The 27,835-nt window shown below is 45.0% G+C and overlaps 2 protein-coding genes across 2 annotated transcripts in view; one reads left to right on the plus strand and one right to left on the minus strand.

Annotated features, from left to right (window-relative positions):
- Positions 1-27,835, plus strand: part of LOC131926992 (dynein axonemal heavy chain 10) — a 91,970-nt gene that overhangs the window by 53,645 nt on the left and 10,490 nt on the right. The window contains exons 54-79 of the mRNA XM_059282627.1: positions 1,671-1,838; positions 2,952-3,055; positions 3,246-3,374; positions 4,042-4,130; positions 6,180-6,268; positions 11,059-11,209; positions 11,824-11,912; positions 12,585-12,782; positions 13,132-13,365; positions 13,805-13,902; positions 14,202-14,383; positions 15,075-15,211; positions 15,742-15,959; positions 16,613-16,723; positions 16,841-16,951; positions 18,652-18,799; positions 19,556-19,691; positions 20,254-20,408; positions 20,839-20,927; positions 21,682-21,811; positions 22,418-22,582; positions 23,409-23,517; positions 23,929-24,032; positions 25,320-25,472; positions 26,696-26,823; positions 27,612-27,822. Coding sequence (XP_059138610.1) covers positions 1,671-1,838; positions 2,952-3,055; positions 3,246-3,374; positions 4,042-4,130; positions 6,180-6,268; positions 11,059-11,209; positions 11,824-11,912; positions 12,585-12,782; positions 13,132-13,365; positions 13,805-13,902; positions 14,202-14,383; positions 15,075-15,211; positions 15,742-15,959; positions 16,613-16,723; positions 16,841-16,951; positions 18,652-18,799; positions 19,556-19,691; positions 20,254-20,408; positions 20,839-20,927; positions 21,682-21,811; positions 22,418-22,582; positions 23,409-23,517; positions 23,929-24,032; positions 25,320-25,472; positions 26,696-26,823; positions 27,612-27,822 — 3,636 coding nt within the window. The remainder of the gene's footprint in view (positions 1-1,670; positions 1,839-2,951; positions 3,056-3,245; positions 3,375-4,041; positions 4,131-6,179; positions 6,269-11,058; positions 11,210-11,823; positions 11,913-12,584; positions 12,783-13,131; positions 13,366-13,804; positions 13,903-14,201; positions 14,384-15,074; positions 15,212-15,741; positions 15,960-16,612; positions 16,724-16,840; positions 16,952-18,651; positions 18,800-19,555; positions 19,692-20,253; positions 20,409-20,838; positions 20,928-21,681; positions 21,812-22,417; positions 22,583-23,408; positions 23,518-23,928; positions 24,033-25,319; positions 25,473-26,695; positions 26,824-27,611; positions 27,823-27,835) is intronic.
- Positions 7,216-9,389, minus strand: LOC131926998 (monocarboxylate transporter 12). The gene has a single exon (XM_059282637.1). The coding sequence runs from the start codon at positions 9,316-9,318 to the stop codon at positions 7,966-7,968; it is 1,353 nt and encodes a 450-aa protein (XP_059138620.1). The 5' UTR covers positions 9,319-9,389; the 3' UTR covers positions 7,216-7,965.

Here is a 27,835-nt window from a genome sequence, read left to right on the forward strand (position 1 = left end):
GCATGGGTTGGTGCAGGTAGGTGGCATGTGTTGGTGCAGGTAGGTGGCATGGGTTGGTGCAGGTAGGTGGCATGGGTTGGGTTGGTGCAGGTAGGTGGCATGGGTTGGGTTGGTGCAGGTAGGTGGCATGGGTTGGTGCAGGTAGGTGGCATGGGTTGGTGCAGGTAGGTGGCATGGGTTGGGTTGGTGCAGGTAGGTGGCATGGGTTGGGTTGGTGCAGGTAGGTGGCATGGGTTGGTGCAGGTAGGTGGCATGTGTTGGTGCAGGTAGGTGGCATGGGTTGGGTTGGTGCAGGTAGGTGGCATGGGTTGGTGCAGGTAGGTGGCATGGGTTGGGTTGGTGCAGGTAGGTGGCATGGGTTGGGTTGGTGCAGGTAGGTGGCATGGGTTGGTGCAGGTAGGTGGCATGGGTTGGTGCAGGTAGGTGGCATGGGTTGGGTTGGTGCAGGTAGGTGGCATGGGTTGGGTTGGTGCAGGTAGGTGGCATGTGTTGGTGCAGGTAGGTGGCATGGGTTGGTGCAGGTAGGTGGCATGGGTTGGGTTGGTGCAGGTAGGTGGCATGGGTTGGTGCAGGTAGGTGGCATGGGTTGGGTTGGGTTGGTGCAGGTAGGTGGCATGGGTTGGTGCAGGTAGGTGGCATGGGTTGGGTTGGTGCAGGTAGGTGGCATGGGTTGGGTTGGTGCAGGTAGGTGGCATGGGTTGGGTTGGTGCAGGTAGGTGGCATGGGTTGGTGCAGGTAGGTGGCATGGGTTGGTGCAGGTAGGTGGCATGGGTTGGTGCAGGTAGGTGGCATGGGTTGGTGCAGGTAGGTGGCATGGGTTGGTGCAGGTAGGTGGCATGGGTTGGTGCAGGTAGGTGGCATGGGTTGGTGCAGGTAGGTGGCATGGGTTGGTGCAGGTAGGTGGCATGGGGTGGTGCAGGTAGGTGGCATGGGTTGGTGCAGGTAGGTGGCATGGGTTGGTGCAGGTAGGTGGCATGGGTTGGTGCAGGTAGGTGGCATGGGTTGGTGCAGGTAGGTGGCATGGGTTGGTGCAGGTAGGTGGCATGGGTTGGGTTGGTGCAGGTAGGTGGCATGTGTTGGTGCAGGTAGGTGGCATGGACAGGGTTGGTGCAGGTAGGTGGCATGGGTTGGGTTGGTGCAGGTAGGTGGCATGGGTTGGGTTGGTGCAGGTAGGTGGCATGGGTTGGGTTGGTGCAGGTAGGTGGCATGGGTTGGTGCAGGTAGGTGGTATGGGTTGGGTTGGTGCAGGTAGGTGGCATGGGTTGGGTTGGTGCAGGTAGGTGGCATGGGTTGGTGCAGGTAGGTGGCATGTGTTGGTGCAGGTAGGTGGCATGGGTTGGGTTGGTGCAGGTAGGTGGCATGGGTTGGGTTGGTGCAGGTAGGTGGCATGGGTTGGTGCAGGTAGGTGGCATGGGTTGGGTTGGTGCAGGTAGGTGGCATGGGCAGGGTTGGTTGGTGCAGGTAGATGTTTTGTACATTCCTCTTTTTGTTGTTGAACGTAGTAATAGCAATTTTAAAAACAATTTTAATGACTAATTAAGTATCTTGTTACACTAAACACAGGATAAAATGGGAAAGTATTTATTTCGAAAGTTTGAAAGAAATTAGCATTAGAGTTTTTTAAACTTAGAGTGACTTAAGTCAAATCTTCCACACTTGACATGTCCCAGGGCCACATCCTGCGTCTGATCAAGGAACACTTCAAAGACTCCAACAGTGAGTACATCGCGAGGGACCCCATACTCTACGGCGACTTCCGGTATGCGCTGGACGAGGGCGAGCCCAGGATCTATGAGGATCTGCAGGACTACGAGGCTTGTAAAGCTCTCTTTAACGAGGTGTGTAAAGCTCTCTTTAATGAGGTTTGTAAAGCTCTCTTTAACGAGGTGTGTAAAGCTCTCTTTAACGAGGTGTGTAAAGCTCTCTTTAACGAGGTGTGTAAAGCTCTCTTTAACGAGGTGTGTAAAGCTCTCTTTAACGAGGTGTGTAAAGCTCTCTTTAACGAGGTGTGTAAAGCTCTTCTAGCTAGAAATTCTCCTGAACGACGAGAAAATCTACTTTAATGAGGTTTCTAAAGCTCTTTTAGCGAAGCGTGTAAAGCTATCTTTCTGGGCTTGTGTAGAGCTGTCTTATCAGCATGCAATCAGAAACAGCCTATCTGCTGTTGCTAGCTGTAGTCAATATAGGCATAGGCGTCCGCATAATAAGCCTAGTGGTTGCAGGGTTGGCGCTGGTGTGGTTGTAAGGTTGGCGCTGCTGTGATTGTAAGGTTGGTGCTGGTGTGGTTGTAGGGTTGGCGCTGGTGTGGTTGCAGGGTTGGCGCTGGTGTGGTTGCAGGGTTGGCGCTGGTGTGGTTGTAAGGTTGGTGCTGGTGTGGTTGCAGGGTTGGCGCTGGTGTGGTTGTAAGGTTGGTGCTGGTGTGGTTGTAGGGTTGGCGCTGGTGTGGTTGCAGGGTTGGCGCTGCTGTGGTTGCAGGGTTGGCGCTGGTGTGGTTGTAAGGTTGGTGCTGGTGTGGTTGTAGGGTTGGTGCTGGTGTGGTTGCAGGGTTGGCGCTGGTGTGGTTGTAAGGTTGGCGCTGGTGTGGTTGTAGGGTTGGTGCTGGTGTGGTTTCAGGGTTGGCGCTGGTGTGGTTGTAAGGTTGGCGCTGGTGTGGTTGTAGGGTTGGTGCTGGTGTGGTTGCAGGGTTGGCGCTGGTGTGGTTGTAAGGTTGGCGCGTGCTGTGGTTGTAAGGTTGGCGCTGGTGTGGTTGTACGTTTGGCGCTGGTGTGGTTGTAAGTTTGGCGCTGGTGTGGTTGTAAGTTTGGCGCTGCTGTGATTGTAAGGTTGGCGCTGGTGTGGTTGTATGTTTGGCGCCGGTGTGGTTGTAATTTTGGTGCTGGTGTGGTTGTAGGGTTGGCGCTGGTGCGGTTGTAAGTTTGGACACTGGTATAAGCCTACCGATCTGTCCCCAGATACTTGAAGACTACAACGCAGTCCAAGACTCGATGCGTCTGGTGCTGTTTGATGACGCGCTTGAGCACCTGACTCGCATTCACCGCGTGCTCAGGATGGACAGGTGCGTCAGTGAGTCAGTCAGTGAGTCAGTGAGTGAGACAGGTGAGTCAGTGATTGAGTCAGCGAGTGAATTAGAATCGATGTTAAAAGGTTGGTACCGATATACTGAATAAAACCTTAATACTAGAGTGTGATATGAACTTCACGAGGAATAGTATCGATCTATTGATCAAACTTTGCATCTGTTTCAGGGGCAACTCCCTGCTGGTGGGGGTGGGGGGCAGCGGGAAGCAGAGTCTCTGTCACCTGGCCTCACACGCCGCCAGGTGTGAGGTCTTCCAGATCAAGCTCAGCCGCGGGTATAACGAGTCCACGTTCCGGTAGGTCAGCCTGACATGTGTCTGACTCTTTGACTCGAGGTCAGCCTGACATGTGTCTGGCTCTTTGACTCAAGGCCATCCTAACATTGACTCTTTGACTCGAGGTCAGCCTGACATTGACTCTTTGACTCGAGGTCAGCCTGACATTGACTCTCTGACTCAAGGTCAGCCTGACATTAACTCTTTGACTCAAGGTTAAACTGACATTTGATTGGCTCTTTGACACAAGGTCAGCCTGACATTTGTAATACTTTTTAACTCAAGGTTAACCTGACATCTGTCTGACCTGACTCTTCGACATGTGTGACGCTGCTACGGTCGGGGTTTCTAAATGACTTGAGTGACTCTTTACCACGAGAAATATATGGACACACGGGGTGAACCCAACCATACTGACGTTGTTCCGGGCAGGGGTTTATATTTATCCTATCACCACTCAACCTGTATTCTCCACCTCCCCCCCCCCCACCCAGGGGTTTATATTTATCCTATCACCACTCAACCTGTATTCTCCACCTCCCCCCCCCCACCCAGGGGTTTATATTTATCCTATCACCACTCAACCTGTATTCTCCACCCCACCCCTCTCACCCCCAAGGGGTTTATATTTAACTCATCCTATCACCACTCAACCTGTATTCTCCACCTCCCCCACCCCCCCACCCAGAGAGGACCTGAAGACGTTGTACCAAAAACTGGGCATGGAGAACAAGCAAGTCGTTTTTCTCTTCACAGACCAGCAGGTAGCGGAAGAAGGTAGGGCGGTATCGTTATGGCTTTGTTATTTGACTAAAGCATTTGTTGTTTTTTTTACTGCGGTATCGATACGTATTTTCGCTGGAGAAGGTAGGGCGGTATCGATATGGCTTTGTTATTTGACAACTCTCCCTGGATTCCTGGAGTTGTTATATTAACTTACAACTATCCCATAATTTATGGAGTTGTTATATTAACTTGCAACTATCCCATAATTCATGGAGTTGTTATATTAACTTGCAACTATCCCATAATTCATGGAGTTGTTATATTAATTTGCAACTATCCCATAATTCATGGAGTTGTTATATTAACTTGCAACTATCCCATAATTCATGGAGTTGTTATATTAACTTGCAACTATCCCATAATTCATGGAGTTGTTATATTAACTTACAACTATCCCATAATTTATGGAGTTGTTATATTAACTTACAACTATCCCATAATTCATGGAGTTGTTATATTAACTTGCAACTATCCCATAATTCATGGAGTTGTTATATTAACTTGCAACTATCCCATAATTCATGGAGTTGTTATATTAACTTGCAACTATCCCATAATTCATGGAGTTGTTATATTAACTTACAACTATCCCATAATTTATGGAGTTTTTATATTAACTTACAACTATCCCATAATTCATGGAGTTGTTATATTAACTTGCAACTATCCCATAATTCATGGAGTTGTTATATTAACTTACAACTATCCCATAATTTATGGAGTTTTTATATTAACTTGCAACTATCCCATAATTCATGGAGTTGTTATATTAACTTGCAACTATCCCATAATTCATGGAGTTGTTATATTAACTTGCAACTATCCCATAATTCATGGAGTTGTTATATTAACTTACAACTATCCCATAATTCATGGAGTTGTTATATTAACTTGCAACTATCCCATAATTCATGGAGTTGTTATATTAACTTACAACTATCCCATAATTCATGGAGTTGTTATATTAACTTTGAACTATCCCATAATTCCCGGAGTTGTTATATTAACTTACAACTATCCCATAATTTATGGAGTTGTTATATTAACTTACAACTATCCCATAATTCATGGAGTTGTTATATTAACTTGCAACTATCCCATAATTCATGGAGTTGTTATATTAACTTGCAACTATCCCATAATTTATGGAGTTGTTATATTAACTTGCAACTATCCCATAATTCATGGAGTTGTTATATTAACTTGCAACTATCCCATAATTCATGGAGTTGTTATATTAACTTGCAACTATCCCATAATTCATGGAGTTGTTATATTAACTTACAACTATCCCATAATTTATGGAGTTTTTATATTAACTTACAACTATCCCATAATTCATGGAGTTGTTATATTAACTTGCAACTATCCCATAATTCATGGAGTTGTTATATTAACTTACAACTATCCCATAATTTATGGAGTTTTTATATTAACTTGCAACTATCCCATAATTCATGGAGTTGTTATATTAACTTGCAACTATCCCATAATTCATGGAGTTGTTATATTAACTTACAACTATCCCATAATTCATGGAGTTGTTATATTAACTTGCAACTATCCCATAATTCATGGAGTTGTTATATTAACTTACAACTATCCCATAATTCATGGAGTTGTTATATTAACTTGCAACTATCCCATAATTCATGGAGTTGTTATATTAACTTACAACTATCCCATAATTCATGGAGTTGTTATATTAACTTTGAACTATCCCATAATTCCCGGAGTTGTTATATTAACTTACAACTATCTCACAATTCATGGAGTTGTTATATTAACTTACAACTATCCCATAATTCATGGAGTTGTTATATATTAACTTGCAACTATCCCATAATTCATGGAGTTGTTATATTAACTTACAACTATCCCATAATTTATGGAGTTTTTATATTAACTTACAACTATCCCATAATTCATGGAGTTGTTATATTAACTTGCAACTATCCCATAATTCATGGAGTTGTTATATTAACTTGCAACTATCCCATAATTCATGGAGTTGTTATATTAACATCACAATTCTCCCAGGATTCCTGGAGCTGATCAACAACATGCTGACCACTGGAATGGTTCCAGCGCTCTACGCAGACGACGAGAAGGAAGGAATCATCGGCGCGGTAAGTCATTTGGTTGGCCTATTATAACAAAGTCATTTGGTTGGCTTCTTATACCAAGTCATTCGCTTGACTTCTTAAATACCAGGTCACTTATTTGACTTTTTTACAAGCTTTTATTTAACTTGTGCGAAATGCTACGTCCTTACGCCAGGGATCGAAACTTGCGAACGAAATTGTACCCACTTCTACTGAACCAATTTGCTTCAAACTTGACACTTAGGTCACCGATAACCCACAATGCAATACGACATGAACTTGGCATAATTAGATGTTTAGTAAATATTTAAATCAATCAAAATTTGCTGTATAAAGTGCTGAACTTATCGCGCTGTAACAAAAACATGGGTGTGTTCATATTATGTGCAAGTGGTTTTAACCAGCTGTTTGTGATGCACTCAAAAGACGGGAAACTTTTTAAAAATAAATTGATGCACCCCAATATTTAAAACTGTAAATAAAAGAGTGGGTCGACCATAAAATTTTATTACTTGCAAATAAATATTAATACTATCCACTTTTAGTAGTATTAAAGTACTAGTATAGTTAAATAAAATTATACTATATTACTTGGTATATAATAGTTTATAGGCAGATTTATATAAAGTCAACTGCTTTCAGTTTCTAACGTTTCCTGGTCCTGTACTTTATAACTTTATAAATAATGATGTATCATTTTATTTTAAAATAATTTTTAGTGCACAATTAAAAGCTAGTTAATACACTTTTATAAAAATGTGATTTGGCTGCTATGTTTTAGCAAACAAAGTAATTAATTAAACAATTTAATGGGTAACCAAGATGGGTATCTGGAGAAATTTAAATAAAAAATTTAATTGAATAAAAACTGCAAACGTCAGAGGAATTAATTACAATTTTGACAAAATTCAATTTACATTTCAAAATGTTTAATATATAAACATGTAAGGTGTAGATGTGTCTATCCACTAACACCCACATAAAAACTAAAAATGTCAGCCGTTTCACAATCCCAGCTTGCGAATAGGTTGAGAACATAAATCAGGATAAGTAACTCCAGAAGAACTCACTTAGAAATAGGAACACGAATACTTGTTAGCGTTTACGGTGAGGTATCGGTGTAAAGGAGTGGACAACTCTGATGTGTACGCTGTGAGCATTCACGACACATAAGAGCTCCGTGTTTGTCGGGCTGTTTGGTCGTGGTTTGGGCACACAGCTCCATGACTGAGCTACCACAGCACGCTCATCACGGCGCACACCGCTAACCTATACCACTAGGCTGACAGTGTGGGGGAACCAATAGGGTAAGTACAAAACAGGTCGACCAAGAAACATCTGGCGACGGGACCTGGAAGCTCAGACTAAAGATGGGCGTCATCTGGAGCCAGGATGAGAATATGGCAGAGGACTCTGGAGATCGTTGGTTGGCGGCCCATACCCCAGCAGGACAGAGGACTCTGGAGATCTTTGGGTGGCGGCCCATACCCCTGCAGGACAGAGGACTCTGGAGATCTGGTTGGCGGCCTATACCCCAGCAGGACAGAGGACTCTGGAGATCTTTGGTTGGCGGCCCATACCCCTGCAGGACAGAGGACTCTGGAGATCTGGTTGGCGGCCTATACCCCAGCAGAGGTGCCGGGCAGTGAAGATGACACCACGCTGAATTGTTGCGTGAAATGCTGGTACCCCAAGCCACAACGCCGTACTCTCTACAGGGTTCAATGTTTCTGTTTGTGTTTGCCCTGTCTCCGCCCCACTGCCAACATGACGTTGCTGATGGACATGAGCAGCCCTGACATCAGTAGCAGACCACCCCCCAGGTAGAAAGCTTCGTCATAGCCGCCGAGGTTGTCCTTCATGGCCCCAGCAAACGGTGGCCCCAGGAGGTTCCCTAAACCCTGGAACACAATTAAAATCCCGAAGGAGTTGGCCATGTGGCCCGGGTCTAGGATGTCTTTGAGGATGACAGACTTCTGGGAGATGTAGGCACCGGAGAGCAGGCCGTACACCCCACAGGCGGCACAGTACGGCACGATGCCGGACAAGGACGGCAGCAGGAAGGCGATGCCGGCCAGGGCGAAGATGACGAGGTTGTACAGGTAAGGCCGAAAGGGGCGGAGCAAGGACGTGTCCAATAGGAATCCAGCCAAGACACGCCCCACCGTGTCCACGATGCCGGCAACAGATAAAGCCATGGCCGCTTCCGGTTCTGGTATTCCTTTCGATTTGATGAGAGCCGGCATGAAGGTGAAGGCTGTTCTAAAGGCCATGGCGAAGAGCCAGATGCTGATACAAAACAACAAAAATGGCGGCTCCTTCAGCAAGTAAAAATGAAACAGTTTTTTCTTGTCATTTGACGATTTTGAGCTTGTTTCTATTGGGAAACAAATACTAAACGATGACGTCATACACTGACAAGTTCTCGCCTTCAGGTTTTTGCCTTCAGTGAGTTCACAAACCGCGTCAAAGTCCTTGTTCCTGATCGTCTTAGTAGTGGCAGATTTGTGTCCATCGTCTTGTGATTTTCTCTTGTGGGCTCTGGTGAACTTGTGATGTAAACTTAAAGGCCGAAACAACATCCCCGCCACTAACGTATTAGCACTGAAACCACCAATGAGCAGAAAGGTCCCGATAAAGCCATAGCCCTGAGCCATGACCTGCACTAGAGGAACCAACAGGAACGTTCCAATTCCAACACCGGATGTCCCCAGGCCGGATGCCAGCCCCACCCTCTTATCGAAGTACATGCCTACGATGATCAGGCCAGGGGCGTAGACCAACCCCCTGCCGACCCCGCCCAGAAGGGCGTGCGAGAAAAAGAGGAAGTAGATGTTGGTGGCGAAACAGTTGAGGAGGAGAGCTAGTGACATCAGACAACCCCCCAGCAGCACGCCCGTCCTGACGCTGTACCTGCTACAGAAGGCGTTGGCCACCGGCCCCATGACCAGCTGCAGCGTGCAGACGATGGCCCCGGGCCAGGCTGTCAACAGCGCGCTCTGGCCAAACGTGTCGAGCAGCAGGAGGAAGAAGACGCCTTCACTGCGGTCCAGCCCGCCCAGGATCACGTGCATGATAAAGCAGCCAATCACAACCAGCCAGCCGTAGCCGCCGTCGGGGGGTGGGTCGGTGGGTCCATCTGCTATCAGAGGCTCGCTGGTCTGTGGGCCATCTAACATGGGGCCATCTGCTATCAGCGGCTCGCTGGTCTGTGGGCCATCTAACATGGGGCCATCTAACGTGGGGCCATCTAACGTGGGGCCATCTTCAGTCTGGGGCCTGTTGGCCTTGTGGCCAGACTCTATCAATGATTCATTGGCGTTGTGGTCATCATGTATGAGAGTCAGGTGAGCTGTATTGAGATCTTGTATGGAGGACTTGGTCGCTTTGTTCTGTTCTCTGGACTGCATGTTGATGGGATCCCTTGAAATAAGGATGGTGGAGGGATCAGTATAACAAATCGTATAACATGATCAACTGAATACTATATAATATATATATATATAATATATATATATATATATATATATATATATATATATATATATATATATATATATATATATATATATATATATATATATATATATATATATATATATATATATATTTATATATATATATATTTATATATATATATATATATATATATATATATATATATATATATATATATATATATATATATATATATATACATATATATACATACACACACACATTTTCCCTTGCTGTAATGGTAAAACTCGGCCGAAATATACCATGACTGTTACTAACACTATAACACTATAACACAACAGCTGGTGCCATTGTACTAACCATTAAGGCTAACCATGTATGGGATGGTGTTGTATGCTAATCAGCGCGTGCTATTCAAGCTGTTAATGATGTTTGTCTGACGGCTTGTCGAATCGCGACGTGCCGTACGACAAGACACAATGGGTGGAACATGCATGTATGACAGAATGTTGGTCTTAAAATAGATACGTCAACCTATATATATATATATATATATATATATATATATATATATATATATATATATATATATATATATATATATATATATATATATATATATATATATACAATTCAAAACGTCTTAGACTTTTAACTGATATTTTATGAGTGTAACTGAACTATAAACTTACCTGTAAATCTCGATTGACCAACTAAACCCAACATGAAAGTTGTGGTGTTCACGTTTGTTAATGTCGGCACACGGTCGCACGTCTGTCTCTCTACCGCATGCCGCGGTTACAGATAGGTCACGTGACAACCGCCGTTAGTTTACCTGGTTTGTTTGCCAGAGCTAAGGTCAAGGTTCTTTTTACAAATTCTGCAAATATTGAAGATCTCGCTCGTGAGTGTTAGCCAACGGTAGCTGACGATAAATTGAGAGAGGGATACCCAAGGCTTCTCAAAATTGTACAGCACTTTTGAGGTCATTCGATCTTAGGCTGTTATTCTCACCCTTTAAGAGACACAGGAATATAAATCAAATGTTTCCTTGCTTGATTTTTTATAAGAGTTCTTTACTCTGTAACTTAACCACACACCAAACTTTGACTTAACCACACACACCAAACTTTAACTTAACCACATACCCCATACTTTGACTTAACCACACCCCATACTTTGACTTAACCACACCGTCACGTCATGGTGGAGTGTTAGTGTGACGTCACTATACAATGACGTGACGACATATACCAGACGCTAACCCACACGATGACTCCCATGGTAGTGTGACGTCACTATATAATGACGTGATGACGCTAACCAGACGCTAACCTACACGATGACTCCCACAGCTACGTCGTGACGCCGACCTGGCAGGGCGGGGACCAGCCAAGGAGAGCATCTGGCAGTTCTTCGTGGACAAGTGCGCCAACAACCTGCACATCGTCATGGCCATGTCACCTGTAGGGGAGACCCTCAGAACCAGGTGCCGGAACTTTCCAGGTGAGTCTTTGGGAGACTCTCAGGTGCCGGAACTTTCCAGGTGAGTCTGTGGGAGACTCTCAGAACCAGGTGCCGGAATTTTCCAGGTGAGTCTTTGGGAGACTCTCAGGTGCCGGAACTTTCCAGGTGAGTCTTTGGGAGACTCTCAGAACCAGGTGCAGGAATTTTCCAGGTGAGTCTTTGGGAGACTCTCAGAACCAGGTGCAGGAATTTTCCAGGTGAGTCTTTGGGAGACTCTCAGAACCAGGTGCCGGAACTTTCCAGGTGAGTCTTTGGGAGACTCTCAGGTGCCGGAACTTTCCAGGTGAGTCTTTGGGAGACTCTCAGGTGCCGGAACTTTCCAGGTGAGTCTTTGGGAGACTCTCAGAACCAGGTGCCGGAACTTTCCAGGTAAGTCTTTGGGAGACTCTCAGAACCAGGTGCCGGAACTTTCCAGGTGAGTCTTTGGGAGACTTTCAGGTACCGAAATTTTCCAGGCAAGTCTTAGGTAAGACTCTGGAAGATTTGCAGATGCCATAATATTCCAGGTACAAACTCGTTTTCTTGTAAATTATGATAAAAACTAGACGTGTGACGCAGTACAATTTAGCCGTACCGTGATGTAATTGTTGCAGGTATCGTCAACAACGCTATCATCGACTGGTTCTTCCCGTGGCCCGAGCAAGCTTTGTTTGCTGTGGCCAGCGTCATGATCTCGCCTGATGTGAGTACAGCACACTACACACATAGGGTAACACACTACACACATAGGATAACACACTACACACATGGGCTAGCACACTAGACACATAGGGTAACACACTACATACATACGCTAGCACACTACACACATAGGATAACACACTACACACATAGGGTAACACACTACACACATAGGCTAGCACACTACGCACATAGGGTAACACACTACACACCTAGGATAACACACTACACACATAGGGTAACACACTACACACCTAGGATAACACACTACACACATAGGGTAACACACTACACACCTAGGATAACACACTACACACATAGGGTAACACACTACACACCTAGGATAACACACTACACATATTGGCTAGGACACTACACACATAGGCTAACACACTACACACATAGGATAACACACTACACATATGGGCTAGCTCACACACGTCGACCCATTGACTCAGACATTTAGTCCTGATTATAAATTCTAATCGACTTGGACTTTTTAACTAAATTCCCATAAACATCGTGACTAAACCATAAACCTAACCCTAACACAGTCCAGACACTACAATACCGTGTTAGCGTCAATCTTGAGATCTATGTAGCATCCTGTGTGTAACATCGCACAAAGCTTGTTCACCAATCCACCTTACCCCCGCCCACCGACCCTCCCCAGAACCAGCTGATCCCTGGTGAGTACATCGAGGACATCGTGGCCCACTGCGTCATGGTCCACCAGAGCGTCAACGACTTCAGCCTACTCTTCCTGCAGCGCTGGCGCCGCTACAACTACGTCACGCCCAAAAACTACTTGGATTTTATTTTCTGCTACCTCAGGCTGCTCAAGGAGAAAGATCTTTACATTCTGTCACAGGTGAGTGAACTCAGATCTTAACTGTCACAGGTGAGTGAACTCAGACCTTTACTGTCACAGGTGAGTGAACTCAGATCTTTACTGTCACAGGTGAGTGAACTCAGATCTTTACTGTCACAGGTGAGTGAACTCGAGTTTATCGTCACAGTAAGATATTTATATATCACAGCTAAGTTAACTCAGATTTTCGCAATTCTGTACATATTGTCATAGCTTATACATCTTTAAAGTGAAATGTTTAAAATAATGTTTTTTTTTTGTTTAAACTTTAAACCAACCGTAAGTTGCTCTAAACTAACCAAACCCGCATACATGGCATGAATAACTAGACTTAGTTTGTCTCTACCAGTGTGAGCGTCTACAAGGAGGTCTGACGAAGATTGCCGAGGCCAGCCAGATGCTGAAGGTACTGAACGAGAAGCTGGCCGTCCAGAGGGTGGCCGTCAAAGAGAAGACAATCGCCTGTGAGAGTCTGCTGAAGGAGATCTCCCAGTCCAGCTCGGAGGCTCACGAGATGAAGGCGGCGGCACAGATCAAGGCCGAGGAGATTAAGGAGTCCAGCAAGATTATTGCTGTGGAGAAGGTGGGGGTCGGGTGGGGTGGGGGCGGGCAGAGTGCGGTGGGGGCGGGCAGGGTGGGGTGGGGTGAGGGTCGGGCATTCTTGGGTGGGGTGGGGGGTCGGGCAGGGTGGGGTGGGGTGGGGGGTCGGGCAGGGTGGGGTGGGGTGGGGGGTCGGGCAGGGCATTGCTGTGTGGGTTATGGGTCGGACGACGCTTTTCTGCCTGTTGAAACTTTAAACTACTTGACTGAAGTTAGTGTTGTACTAAACTGTATGTAAAGATGTACTTGCCATCATTACACTGTATGTAAAGATGTACTTGCCATCATTAGACTGTATTTAAAGATGTACTTGCCATCATTAGACTGTATGTAAAGATGTAATTGCCATCATTAGACTGTATGTAAAGATGTACTTGCCATCATTAGACTCTATGTAAAGATGTACTTGCCATCCCTCTCAGGCTGAAGCGGAAGAAGCTCTACAAGAAGCTCTACCAGCACTGGAGGCTGCAAGGCTGGCACTGGATGACCTTGACAAAACGGACATTACAGAAGTCAGGTAAAGTGTTTATCTGGCATTTTGTACACTGTGTCGTTGTACACACATCATGTTCGCTGCCTTGTTATGTACACATCATGTTTCCTGTGATGTAATGAGTATATCGTTTGATTTGTAGTTATGTAACAACAGGTAGACTGTGTATTTAAGTAAACACCAGGTACACTGTGTAGTTATGTACACTTGATGTTCAAAATGCGTCGAAGCTGTGCTTGCCCCGAGTTTGGTTTAAAAGCTGCATTTTAGAAACCCTTCTAGCCATTCTAATTTGAGAAGTTTTTTCTGTGTTCGGTGTGAAGGTCATTCGCCAAGCCCCCGCCAGCCGTCCAGACGGTCTGCGAGTGTATCGTGGTGCTGAAGGGGGTCAAGGAGGTGAGCTGGAAGTCTGCCAAGGGGATGATGTCGGACCCCAGCTTTCTCAGACAGCTCAAGGAGCTCGACGTGGACAACATCACGTCTAGACAGACACAGACGGTCAAATGTAGGTGGCGTGTTGTGGGGGGGGGGGGGGGGGGTATTGTAGGGAGCATTGTAGGCGTCATTCAACACAGACGGTCAAATGCAGTAGCGTAGCGAGGGGGGGGCGGGGGGGGGACATATGTCCCCGGGCGCCGACCTTAGGGGGGGCGCCAAATTGAAAGTTTGAGGGGGGGGTGCAAATGAAAAGTTCGAGGGGGGGGGTGCAAATCGAAAATTTGAGGAGGGGTGCAAATGAAAAGTTCGAGGGGGGGGTGCAAATCGAAAGTTTGAGGGGGGGTGCAAATGAAAAGTTCGAGGGGGGGGTGCAAATCGAAAATTTGCTCCTGAGGGGGCGCCAAATTGGAAGTATGTCCCCGGGCGCCGGGAAGGGTCGCTACGCCTCTGGTCAAATGTAGGTGGCGTGTTGTAGGGGGGGGGGGTATTGTAAGGAGCATTGAAAGGCGGAGGGGGGTCATTATTATGCCTTTCGGTACATCTTGTTTCTGTTCCCAATATTAATATGCCTTTAGCTACATCTTAGCTCTTCCCCCAACATTAATATGCCTTTAGCTTCATCGTGTCTCTGTCTCCATATTTGATATGCCTTAAGCTACATCACGTCTTTGCCTCCATATTTGATATGCCTTAAGCTACATCACGTCTTTGCCTCCATATTTGATATGCCTCTAGCTACATCATGCCTCTGCCCCCAGCTATGCTTCAGGGCATCAACGTGACCATCCAACAAATGTCAGCCATTAGCAGGGCTGGCGCGGGACTGCTCAAGTTCGTCGTGGCTGTCATGGGATATTGTGCTGTCTTCAGGGAGATCAAACCCAAGAGAGAAAAGGTGGGTTGTTGTAGCTGTCATGGGATATTGTGCTGTCATGGGATATTGTGCTGTCATGGGTTGTTGTAGCTGTCATGGGATATTGTGCTGTCTTCAGGGAGATCAAACCCAAGAGAGAAAAGGTGGGATGTTGTACCTAGTGGATGTCGTCTTGATTTAGTTGATGATGCGGTGATTTATTTTAATGCCACCATTTATTTAATAACGATAAGATTTATTTAATGACGCCGTGATTTATGTAATATATTTGATGTTGATGTGATTTAACTATGTCATGCTTTATTGCATGATCTGAAGATTGATTTAATGACGCCGTCATTGATTTAATGACGCCGTGATTGATTTAATGACGCCGTGATTGATTTAATGACGCCGTGATTGATTTAATGACGCCGTGATTGATTTAATGACGCCGTGATTGATTTAATGACGCCGTGATTGATTTAATGACGTCGTGATTGATTTAATGACGCCGTGATTGATTTAATGTCTCCTTGATTGATTTAATGACGTCACCTTCCCTTGACCAGGTGGCCACATTGGAGAGAAACTTCTTCGAACTGAAGAGAGGTCTGGACAAGATCAACAAACAAGTGGCCAAACTTGAAGACCTGTTGGCCAACCTGAACCTCAAGTACGAGATGGCCATGGCAGAGAGACAGCGGCTGGAGGAAGAGACAAGGCTGATGGAGAAACGGTTGATAGCAGCTGATAAGCTCATCAACGGCCTCAGCTCGGAGAACGTCAGGTGGTTGGCTTAGGTGGTTGGCTTAGGTGGTTGGCTTAGGTGGTTGGCTTAGGTGGTTGGCTTAGTGAGGTGGTTGGCTTAGGTGGTTGGCTTAGTCAGGTGGTTGGCTTAGTCAGGTGGTTGTTTAGTTGGTTGGCTTAGTCAGGTGGTTGGCTTAGTCAGGTGGTTGTCTTAGGTGGTTGGCTTAGATGGTTGGCTTAGGTGGTTGGCTTAGTGAGGTGGTTGGCTTAGGTGGTTGGCTTAGGTGGTTGGCTTAGTCAGGTGGTTAGCTTAGTCAGGTGGTTGTTTAGTTGGTTGGCTTAGTCAGGTGGTTGTCTTAGTTGGTTGGCTTAGTCAGGTGGTTGTCTTAGGTTGTTGGCCTAGGTGGTTGTCTTAGTTGGTTGGCTCAGTCAAACGGGTGTCTTAATCAGGCGGTTGTCTTAATCAGGTGGTTGTCTTAGTAAAGGTGGTTGTCTTAAGTGGTTGGCCTAGTCTGGTGGTTGTCTTAGTCAGGTGGTTGTCTTAGTCAGGTGGTTGGCTAAGTCAGTTGGTTGTGTTAGTCAGGTGGTTGTCTCATGTGGTTGTCATAATCAGATGGTTGTGTTAGTCCAGTCAGGACATGACAAAGACATGACGCCCCAATACGTGTAACTAATCTAACCCTAACCTTACAGATGGCTCAAAGATCTGGCAGAGCTGAGAAAAAAACGGGAACGGTTGCTAGGCGACTGTATAGTCGGCGCCGCCTTCCTGAGCTACGTGGGCGCCTTCAGCTTTGAGTACAGGTATGTCGCCTGGGGTGTGTTACCCCCTTACGCCACTGTATGAAAGGTTCAGCCTTATCATTGTTTAGACAAGCCTTTTCAAACGCCGCTGACAATGTCTGTATTTTGTCTGGGCAGACACGAGCTGATGAACAAAGTCTGGGTGCCAGACCTCCAGACGAGACAGATCCCACTGAGCAGCCCGTACCGTATCGAGGACCTTCTGACCACAGACGTCGAGATCAGCAAGTGAGTACAGTAGGTGTCCCCCCCCCCCCCACACACGGTGTATTGACCCCCAGCAGCTCAGTCTTAGCTCCAGGGGACACGTGTGTGGTGTGTCACTTGAAGGTCTTACAAGGTATATGTGACATGTAGGTCTGATGACATGTGATATGTGACATGTAGGTCTGATGACATGTGATATGTGACATGTAGGTCTGATGACATGTGATATGTGACATGTAGGTCTGATGACATGTGATATGTGACATGTAGGTCTGATGACATGTGATATGTGACATGTAGGTCTGATGACATTTTATATGTGACATGTAGGTCTGATGGCATGTGATATGTAGGTCTGATGACATGTGATATATGACATGTAGGTCTGATGACATGTGGTATGTGACATGTAGGTTTGATGACATGTGATATGTGACATGTAGGTCTGATTGCTAGTGACATGTAGGTCTGATGACATGTGGTATGTGACATGTAGGTTTGATGACATGTGATATGTGACATGTAGGTCTGATGGCTAGTGACATGTAGGTCTGATGACATGTGATATGTGACATGTAGGTCTGATGACATGTGATATGTAGGTCTGATGACATGTGATATATGACATGTAGGTCTGATGACATTATATATGTGACATGTAGGTCTGATGACATGTGATATGTGACATGTAGGTCTGATGACATGTGATATGTGACATGTAGGTCTGATGACATGTGATATGTGACATGTAGGTCTGATGACATGTGATATGTGACATGTAGGTCTGATGACATGTGATATGTGACATGTAGGTCTGATGACATGTGATATGTGACATGTAGGTCTGATGGCATGTGACATGTAGGTCTGATGGCATGTGACATGTAGGTCTGATGGCATGTGACATGTAGGTCTGATGACATGTGATACTTGACATGTAGGTCTATGACATATGAAACGTGACATGTAGGTCTGATGATATGTGATATGTGACATGTAGGTCTGATGACATGTGATATGTGACATGTAGGTCTGATGACATGTGATATGTGACATGTAGGTCTGATGACATGTGATATGTGACATGTAGGTCTGATGACATGTGATATGTGACATGTAGGTCTGATGGCATGTGACATGTAGGTCTGATGACATGTGATATGTGACATGTAGGTCTGATGGCATGTGACATGTAGGTCTGATGACATGTGATACTTGACATGTAGGTCTATGACATATGAAACGTGACATGTAGGTCTGATGATATGTGATATGTGACATGTAGGTCTGATGACATGTGATATGTGACATGTAGGTCTGATGACATGTGATATGTGACATGTAGGTCTGATGACATGTGATATGTGACATGTAGGTCTGATGGCATGTGACATGTAGGTCTGATGACATGTGATATGTTACATGTAGGTCTGATGACATGTGATATGTGACAAGTGTAGGTCTGATGACATGTGATATGTGACATGTAGGTCTGATTACATGTGATATGTGACATGTAGGTCTGATGACATGTGATATGTGACATGTAGGTCTGATGACATGTGACATGTGACATGTGACATGTGACATGTAGGTCTGGTGATATATGTAGGTCTGATGACATGTGATATGTGACATGTAGTTCTGATGACATGTGACATGTAGTTCTGATGACATGTGACATGTAGGTCTGATGACATGTGATATGTCCCACCTTGCAGATGGTCATCTGAAGGTCTCCCACCCGACGAGTTGTCCATACAGAACGGCATCTTGACCATGCGGGCCAGCAGGTTCCCTCTGTGTATTGACCCCCAGCAGCAGGCCTTGAACTGGATCAAGAAGAGGGAGGAGAAACACAACCTCAAGGTCAGTCACGTGGTACACGACCTCAAGGTCAGTCACGTGGTACACGACCTCAAGGTCAGTCACGTGGTACACGACCTCAAGGTCAGTCACGTGGTACACGACCTCAAGGTCAGTCACGTGGTACACGACCTCAAGGTCAGTCACGTGGTACACGACCTCAAGGTCAGTCACGTGGTACACGACCTCAAGGTCAGTCACGTGGTACACGACCTCAAGGTCAGTCACGGGTACACGACCTCAAGGTCAGTCACGGGTACACGACCTCAAGGTCAGTCACGTGGTACACACCTCAAGGCCAGTCACGTGGTACGACCTCAAGGTCAGTCACGTGGTACACGACCTCAAGGTCAGTCACGTGGTACACGACCTCAAGGTCAGTCACGTGGTACGACCACAAGGTCAGTCACGTGGTATATTACCTCAAGGTCAGCCCCGTGGTACACGACCTCAAGGTCAGTCACGTTGTACACGACTTCAAGTCAGTCACGTGGTACACGACATCATGGTCAGTCACGTGGTATATGATCTCAAGGTCGGTCACGTGGTACATGATATCATGGTCAGTCATGGTTGAAAATATCAAGTTTCAGCTTGCCTACCTTGGCTCAATGCTAGAGTCTCATCATCTCACAAACAGTTTGAAATTCTCATCAATCACAAAGGTCAAGGCCACAAATGGCACGTGATCTGTGTTTATAGCATAAGTGGACAGACAAGAAAATAATGTGTCAAACTTCCCCCCCCCCCCCTCCCCAGTGCTGCACTTTTAACGACGACGACTTCCTGAAACAACTGGAGATGTCCATCAAATATGGCTTCCCCGTCCTGTTTACCGACGTAGACGAGTACATTGACCCCGTCATTGACAACGTGCTGGAGAAAAATATCAAAGGTGACATCAGGTTTACTTGTTCATATTATCAAAGGTGACATCAGGTTTACGTGTTGATCACATCAAAGGTGACATCAGGTTTACGTTTTGATATTATCAAAGGTGACATCAGGTTTACGTTTTGATATTATCAAAGGTGACATCAGGTTTACTTGTTGATAGTATCAAAGGTGACTTCAGGTTTACGTGTTGATCACATCAAAGGTGACATCAGGTTTACGTTTTGATTACGTCAAAAGTGAAACAAACTTTAACGTTGAGTTTATAAAGAGTTTGACCAACTGAATTTGACCTAAAGATTTGGGTCATTGTCTGCTACACTCTTAAAGTACACTCCAGTTTTTAGTGAGTTTGTTTAACTTCCGTTATATATAGTATCATGTTATTGTTTTGTTCTAAGTTTCTTCGCCAAATAACACGCAAAACTGAATAAGTAAGATAAAAAAATCTTTCAAAGTACTATACTCAGATAATAATTTCTAAAGTATGAATAGTCAACCAATTTGTTTCGTTTTTCCAACTGTGTGTTGAAAACATTTTTAACCCACCCATGTTGATGCAGGCGCGCAGGGGAGGGAGACGGTGATGCTGGGAGACAAAGAGGTGGACTACGACAAAAACTTCCGGTTGTACCTGAACACCAAACTCTCCAACCCCAAGTTTGGGCCCAATGTGTTTGGCAAGGCCATGGTCATTAACTACACCGTCACGCTTATGGTGAGTTCACGGTTGGCGGAGTGACGTCATTACATTACTCATTGAACACAACACTAACACTTGCTAGAACCCCACAAACCCATCTGAAAACCCCCACTAACCCCTATGAAAACCCCCACTAACCCCTATGAAAACCCCACTAACCCCTATGAAAACCCCACTAACCCCTATGAAAATCCCCACTAACCCCTATGAAAACCCCACTAACCCCTATGAAAACCCCACTAACCCCTATGAAAACCCCACTAACCCCTATGAAAACCCCACTAACCCCTATGAAAACCCCACTAACCCCTATGAAAACCCCACTAACCCCTATGAAAACCCCACTAACCCCTATGAAAACCCCCACTAACCCCGATCAAAACCCCCACTAACCCCTATGACCCCCCCCCCACTAACCCCTATGAAAACCCCTACTGTGTTGTAGGGCCTAGAGGACCAGCTACTGAGCGTCATTGTGGGTTACGAGAAACGGGAACTAGAGGAACAGAGGGAGAGCTTGATCCAAGAAACTAGGTCAGTATGGCTTCCAGGAAACTAGGTCAGTATGGCGTCCAGGAAATTGGGTCAGTATGGCGTTCAGAAAACTGGGTCAGTATGGCGTCCAGGAAACTGGGTCAGTATGGCGGCTAGGAAATAAGGTCTGTGTGGTGTCCGAAAAGTAGATCAGCATTGCAGTTAAAAACTAGATTAGTATCGCAGCCTTCGATTCACTAGTGTTGCAAACCTTCAAATTTTGAGTGCACCATGCATTTTTTAAAACAAACATTAAAGGTTTGTTTTTTTAGGACCATCACCATTTAAAACAAGAAAGGTTTTCCTTACATTGGTCTTGTTTGAAGTTGTTGAATTTTTTCCACGGATGCAAATTTTAAGTCAAACATAAAATGTCAACATTAGCTTGCCAGGTAAACTTGAGCAGGTTGAGGGTTACCTGTGGAGTTTTACCTGTGCAGTTTAGGTGCGATTCAACTCACAGGTGAGTTCAAAGGTTGTAGATTGGAGGATGTAACGTTTTCATGTTTACCTCGGGAGGGTATTGTGTGGTCGAGTTAGACGTATCTGGTTGAATATCAATCGGGGTGGCTGTCACTCGGTTCATACTGTACCCCACGTGACCGCACCGGTGTGTACCAACCGAATATAATCAGACACTACTTTGATCACACAACCCAATATTTTCAGTAATTCCACTTTGATAAAGTCTAATATTATAAAACGACTTAAAGAATGCTAATAATATGAACTCTCCCCATACCCATTTTTACAGCTTCAACAAGAAGCTGTTGTATGACCTTGAAGACTCCCTCCTAAGAGAGCTCGCGCAGTCCAAGGGCAACATGCTGGACAACGAGGACCTGGTGCAGACACTCGAGTCCACCAAAACTAAAGCCTCAGAGGTCAGTGCTTTCATCTTTAGAGTCCACCAAAACTAAAGCCTCAGAGGTCAGTGCTTTCATCTTTAGAGTCCACCAAAACTAAAGCCTCAGAGGTCAGTGCTTTCATCTTTAGAGTCCACCAAAACTAAAGCCTCAGAGGTCAGTACTTTCATCTTTAGAGTCCACCAAAACTAAAGCTTCAGAGGTCAGTACTTTCATCTTTAGAGTCCACCAAAACTAAAGCCTCAGAGGTCAGTGCTTTCATCTTTAGAGTCCACCAAAACTAAAGCCTCAGAGGTCAGTGCTTTCATCTTTAGAGTCCACCAAAACTAAAGCCTCAGAGGTCAGTGCTTTCATCTTTAGAGTCCACCAAAACTAAAGCCTCAGAGGTCAGTGCTTTCATCTTTAGAGTCCACCAAAACTAAAGCCTCAGAGGTCAGTGCTTTCATCTTTAGAGTCCACCAAAACTAAAGCCTCAGAGGTCAGTGCTTTCATCTTTTGAGCAGCTAACAATTTATGTTTTTACAATGTCCAACATTTTAGGTTTTTAAAATGTCCAACATTTTAGGTTTTTATAATGTCCAACATTTTAGTTTTTTACGATGTCACGAATGTTTGCTGTTTCAGGTGACCTACAAACTTGACCTGGCCTCCAAGACGGCCATTGACATCGAGAAGACACGTGACGGCTACAGACCAGCTGCCATGCGCGGCGCCATTTTGTTTTTCGTGCTGGCGGATATGTCAGTGGTCAACTCGATGTATCAGTACTCGCTGGAGGCTTTCCTAGAGGTCAGTCATGTGTAGCAGTATATGGTCATATGTGTACTGGCTGGAGGTTTTCCTAGAGGTCAGTCATGTGTAGCAGTATATGGTCATATGTGTACTGGCTGGAGGTTTTCCTAGAGGTCAGTCATGTGTAGCAGTATATGGTCATATGTGTACTGGCTGGAGGTTTTCCTAGAGGTCAGTCATGTGTAGCAGTATATGGTCATATGTGTACTGGCTGGAGGTTTTCCTAGAGGTCAGTCATGTGTAGCAGTATATGGCCATATGTCAGTACTGGAGGCTTTCCTAGAGGTCAGTCAGCGATATGGCCATATGTCAGATAGATATCTACTGAGGTAGCAGATTTATAGCAGAAGCCTATATGACCGGAAGTTATGAACGTTTTGTCAAAATTCCAAATCATTCACACTTATGAAATAACTTATAATTGTTGTAAGTCGTAAGAAAGCGTATAGTTACATTAATGTAACCAGTATTATCATTTTTTGAGAGATTATTTTCTCTTCAGCCCGAAAATAAACACATGGCGTCAATGAATGTCTTTCGTTTCTAGGTGTTCGTCTTCTCCCTGAAGCGGAGTTTACCAGACACCACACTAAGGAAGCGAATCTTGAATTAATGAAGTGTTGGTGTTCTCTCTTCTAGGTGTTCGTCTTCTCCCTAAAGCGGAGTTTACCAGACACCATCCTAAGGAAGCGAATCTTGAATTAATAAAGTGTTGGTGTTCTCTCTTCTAGGTGTTCGTCTTCTCCCTGAAGCGGAGTTTGCCAGACACCATCCTAAGGAAGCGAATCTTGAATTAATGAAGTGTTGGTGTTCTCTCTTCTAGGTGTTCGTCTTCTCCCTGAAGCGGAGTTTACCAGACACCATCCTAAGGAAGCGAATCAACAACATCCTGGAGGCCCTGACCATGAACGTCTACAACTACGGTTGTACTGGTCAGTAGGACAATACACAGTTGTCTAGCTGGGGTTTGGTTACGGGGGCGTTTTCAAATTTTTAAAATATGTCTATATGTCTATATATATATATATATATATATATATATATATATATATATATATATATATATATATATATATATAAATAAATAAATAAATAAATAAATATATATATATATATATATATATATATATATATATATATATATATATATATATATATATATATTTATTTATTTATTTATTTATTTATATATATATATATATATATATATATATATATATATATATATATATATATATATATATATATATATATATATACATATATATATACATACATACTCCCCAACCTAATCTACACCAATGTCTGTACTGTTGAGCTACTCTAACGTCTTGTGTGTGCAGGAATCTTCGAGAGGGAGAAGCTGCTCTTTTCCTTCCAGATCACCATCAAGCTCGAGCAGCAACTGGGTCACGTCAAGCAAGAGGAGCTGGACTTCTTCATCAAGGTCAGTCGGTGGTCAGCTACGTGGGTGTGTCGTGTATGTGTTTATATGTGTGTCGTGGTGTGTTTATATGTGTGTTGTGTGTGTGTTTATATGTGTGTCGTGGTGTGTTTATATGTGTGTTGTGTGTGTGTTTATATGTGTGTCGTGGTGTGTTTATATGTGTGTTGTGTGTGTGTTTATATGTGTGTCGTGGTGTGTTTATATGTGTGTTGTGTGTGTGTTTATATGTGTGTCGTGGTGTGTTTATGTGTGTTGTGTGTGTGTTTATATGTGTGTCGTGGTGTGTTTATATGTGTGTCGTGGTGTGTTTATATGTGTGTCGTGGTGTGTTTATATGTGTGTCGTGGTGTGTTTATATGTGTGTCGTGGTGTGTTTATATGTGTGTCGTGGGTGTGTCGTGTGTGTGTTTATATGTGTGTCGTGGTGTGTTTATATGTGTGTTGTGATGTGTTTATATATGTGCCGTGTGTGTCGTGTGTGTTATATGTGGCACACGTTGATTCAATTATCTTGTTGTGTGTGTGTAAACTTAGTGTCGCGATGTGTTCATGCACATCTAAATGTGTCACATGGTAGCCATATTCAGAATTTTTGTTTGAGTTTGCGATTACTCTTTATTTTACCGAAACCCCCAGAATTTGTAATAGTAATAAATAAAAGTCTGTACTTGACCAGTGGCTCCACTACCAAGTCTGTACTTGACCAGTGGCTACACTACCAAGTCTGTACTTGACCAGTGGCTACACTACCAAGTCTGTACTTGACCAGTGGCTACACTACCAAGTCTGTACTTGACCAGTGGCTCCACTACCATGTATTTTCTTGAACAGTGGCTACACTACCAAGTCTGTACTTGACCAGTGGCTGTCTGTACTTGACCAGTGGCTACACTACCAAGTATTTTCTTGACCAGTGGCTACACTACCAAGTCTGTACTTGACCAGTGGCTACACTATCAAGTCTGTACTTGACCAGTGGCTACACTACCAAGTCTGTACTTGACCAGTGGCTACACTACCAAGTCTGTACTTGACCAGTGGCTACACTACCAAGTCTGTACTTGACCAGTGGCTACACTACCAAGTCTGTACTTGATCAGTGGCTACACTACCAAGTCTGTACTTGACCAGTGGCTACACTACCGAGTCGGTACTTGACCAGTGGCTACACTACCAAGTCTGTACTTGACCAGTGGCTACACTACCAAGTCTGTACTTGACCAGTGGCTACACTACCAAGTATTTTCTTGAACAGTGGCTACACTAGAATCCTTGTCTCACCCTCAGGGGAACACGTCCCTCCAAAAAAGCGAAATGAAAAAACCGTTTCCATGGATACCAGATGTGGGGTGGGAGGACTGTAACAGACTGGCGGGTGACTTGAGCAACTTCCAGAACCTTCGAGAAGATATCGCTAACAACCAGATGATTTGGAAAAATGTGAGACAACATTCGCTTTGTTTTAAGTCATACATTTATATCATACTTTCAGATCATTTGACTTATGTGTTGAATACTATTAACATATTTCTCCTTTGTGTAGAATATTCTAATCCTATTTTAATCCCCTGAGAACAGTAAGGATTGACTGTGTCAAAGAAAATGTTTACATTTTCCCCCTTCAATTGGTTTCACTTTCCAGTCGAATCTTAGCTCCCATCTCTCATTTCACAGAATAAAGTGTTTTAATGTGTTATTGCATGTAGCTGTTGACAAGACCCACAGGAAGTTCCGTCTGGATGCAGAAGATTTCTCTCACCCCCCGAGTCCCACCCCACCCCTACTCCTCACCCACACCCCTCACCCACACCCCATGTAACACCTCTCACTGTGTCCACAGTGGTATGACCACGACACCCCCACCCCCATGTAACACCTCCCCCTGTGTCTACAGTGGTATGACCATGACACCCCCACCCTACCCCCACCCCCATGTACCACCTCCCCCTGTGTCTACAGTGGTATGACCATGACACCCCCACCCTACCCCCACCCCATGTAACACCTCTCCCTGTGTCTCCAGTGGTATGACCACGACACCCCCACCCCCATGTACCACCTCCCCCTGTGTCTACAGTGGTATGACCATGACACCCCCACCCTACCCCCACCCCCATGTAACACCTCTCCCTGTGTCTCCAGTGGTATGACCACGACACCCCCACCCCCATGTACCACCTCCCCCTGTGTCTACAGTGGTATGACCATGACACCCCCACCCTACCCCCACCCCCATGTAACACCTCTCCCTGTGTCTCCAGTGGTATGACCACGACACCCCCACCCCCATGTAACACCTCTCCCTGTGTCTCCAGTGGTATGACCACGACACCCCCACCCCCATGTACCACCTCCCCCTGTGTCTACAGTGGTATGACCATGACACCCCCACCCTACCCCCACCCCCATGTAACACCTCTCCCTGTGTCTCCAGTGGTATGACCACGACACCCCCCCACCCCCATGTACCACCTCCCCCTGTGTCTACAGTGGTATGACCATGACACCCCCACCCTACCCCCACCCCCATGTAACACCTCTCCCTGTGTCTCCAGTGGTATGACCACGACACCCCCACCCGCATGTAACACCTCCCCCTGTGTCTACAGTGGTATGACCACGACACCCCCACCCGCATGTAACACCTCCCCCTGTGTCCACAGTGGTATGACCACGACACCCCCGAATCCCAGACGCTACCCCTCAACTACGACAAGCAGATCACACCCTTCCAGAAACTCATGCTGCTGAGGTGCTTCAGGGTCGATCGGATATACCGCGCCATTATGGAGTAAGGGAGGCTAATGTGTTTGTTTACAGCAGTTGGACGGTCAAGGGAGATAATGTGTTTGTTTACATGAGTTGGACTGTCAAGGGAGATAACGTTTGGTGTTTGTTTACATCAGTTGGACTGTCAAGGGAGACAACGTTTGGTGTTTGTTTATATCAATTGGACTGTCAAGGGAGATAATGTGTTTGTTTACATCAGTTGGACGGTCAAGGGAGATAATGTGTGGTGTTCTTTTACATCAGTTGGACTGTCCAGTTGTAGGATGTTTGTTCAAGGGAGAATGTTTTTGACAGTTTTCAGTTTATTTATGTTTTGGGGGGAAATATTACACAATAGAGTAGCCTATTCAACAACCGTTTGTCTGTGGGAAATACTTTCAAAAGAAAGACAACTCAACTTAACAGTTAACTTGCTGGCCAAGCTTCTCTAGTAACATTTATTTCCCTTTTAGGCCAGATTATTGGATAGAGTCAGGCTTGCCAGTTAGGCCAACACTCGTCTCAATCTGTGCTATCCTAACTAGCAATTGGAAAATTAAAAACAACAAAAGATTTTTCAAACATGACCTCCGTTGTGAACAATCTCTGACATAGTTCTAGAGTTTTCCTTCGATCGATCTGATTTGTCATTGAATCCTCAACTCCAGACAAATTGTAAAAGAACTTATGATAGCTTCAATAATTAGGTCACATGAATTTAACAGTCTGTAATTCAAATAATTGTGAAAGGGGTTTTTTTTTCACTCAAAAATACCTCTATGTTCTAATTGTAATTTTGTCCAATTCCAGTTACGTGACCTTGACCATTGGTGAGCGCTACGTGACCCCGCCCATCCTCAGCTTCGACAACATCTACGAGCAGAGCAGCCCCACCTCCCCCATCGTCTTCATCCTGAGCCCGGGTTCGGATCCCGCCAGCGACTTGATCAAACTGGCGGAGAGACAGGACTTCCACAACTCCAAGATCAAGTTCCTCTCTATGGGTCAAGGTCAAGAGGAAGTAGGTTCAATAT

Source organism: Physella acuta, unplaced genomic scaffold (assembly GCF_028476545.2).
Source record: "Physella acuta isolate Inbredline_101_S28 unplaced genomic scaffold, ASM2847654v3 ptg001357l, whole genome shotgun sequence".
NCBI classification, from domain to species: domain Eukaryota; kingdom Metazoa; phylum Mollusca; class Gastropoda; family Physidae; genus Physella; species Physella acuta.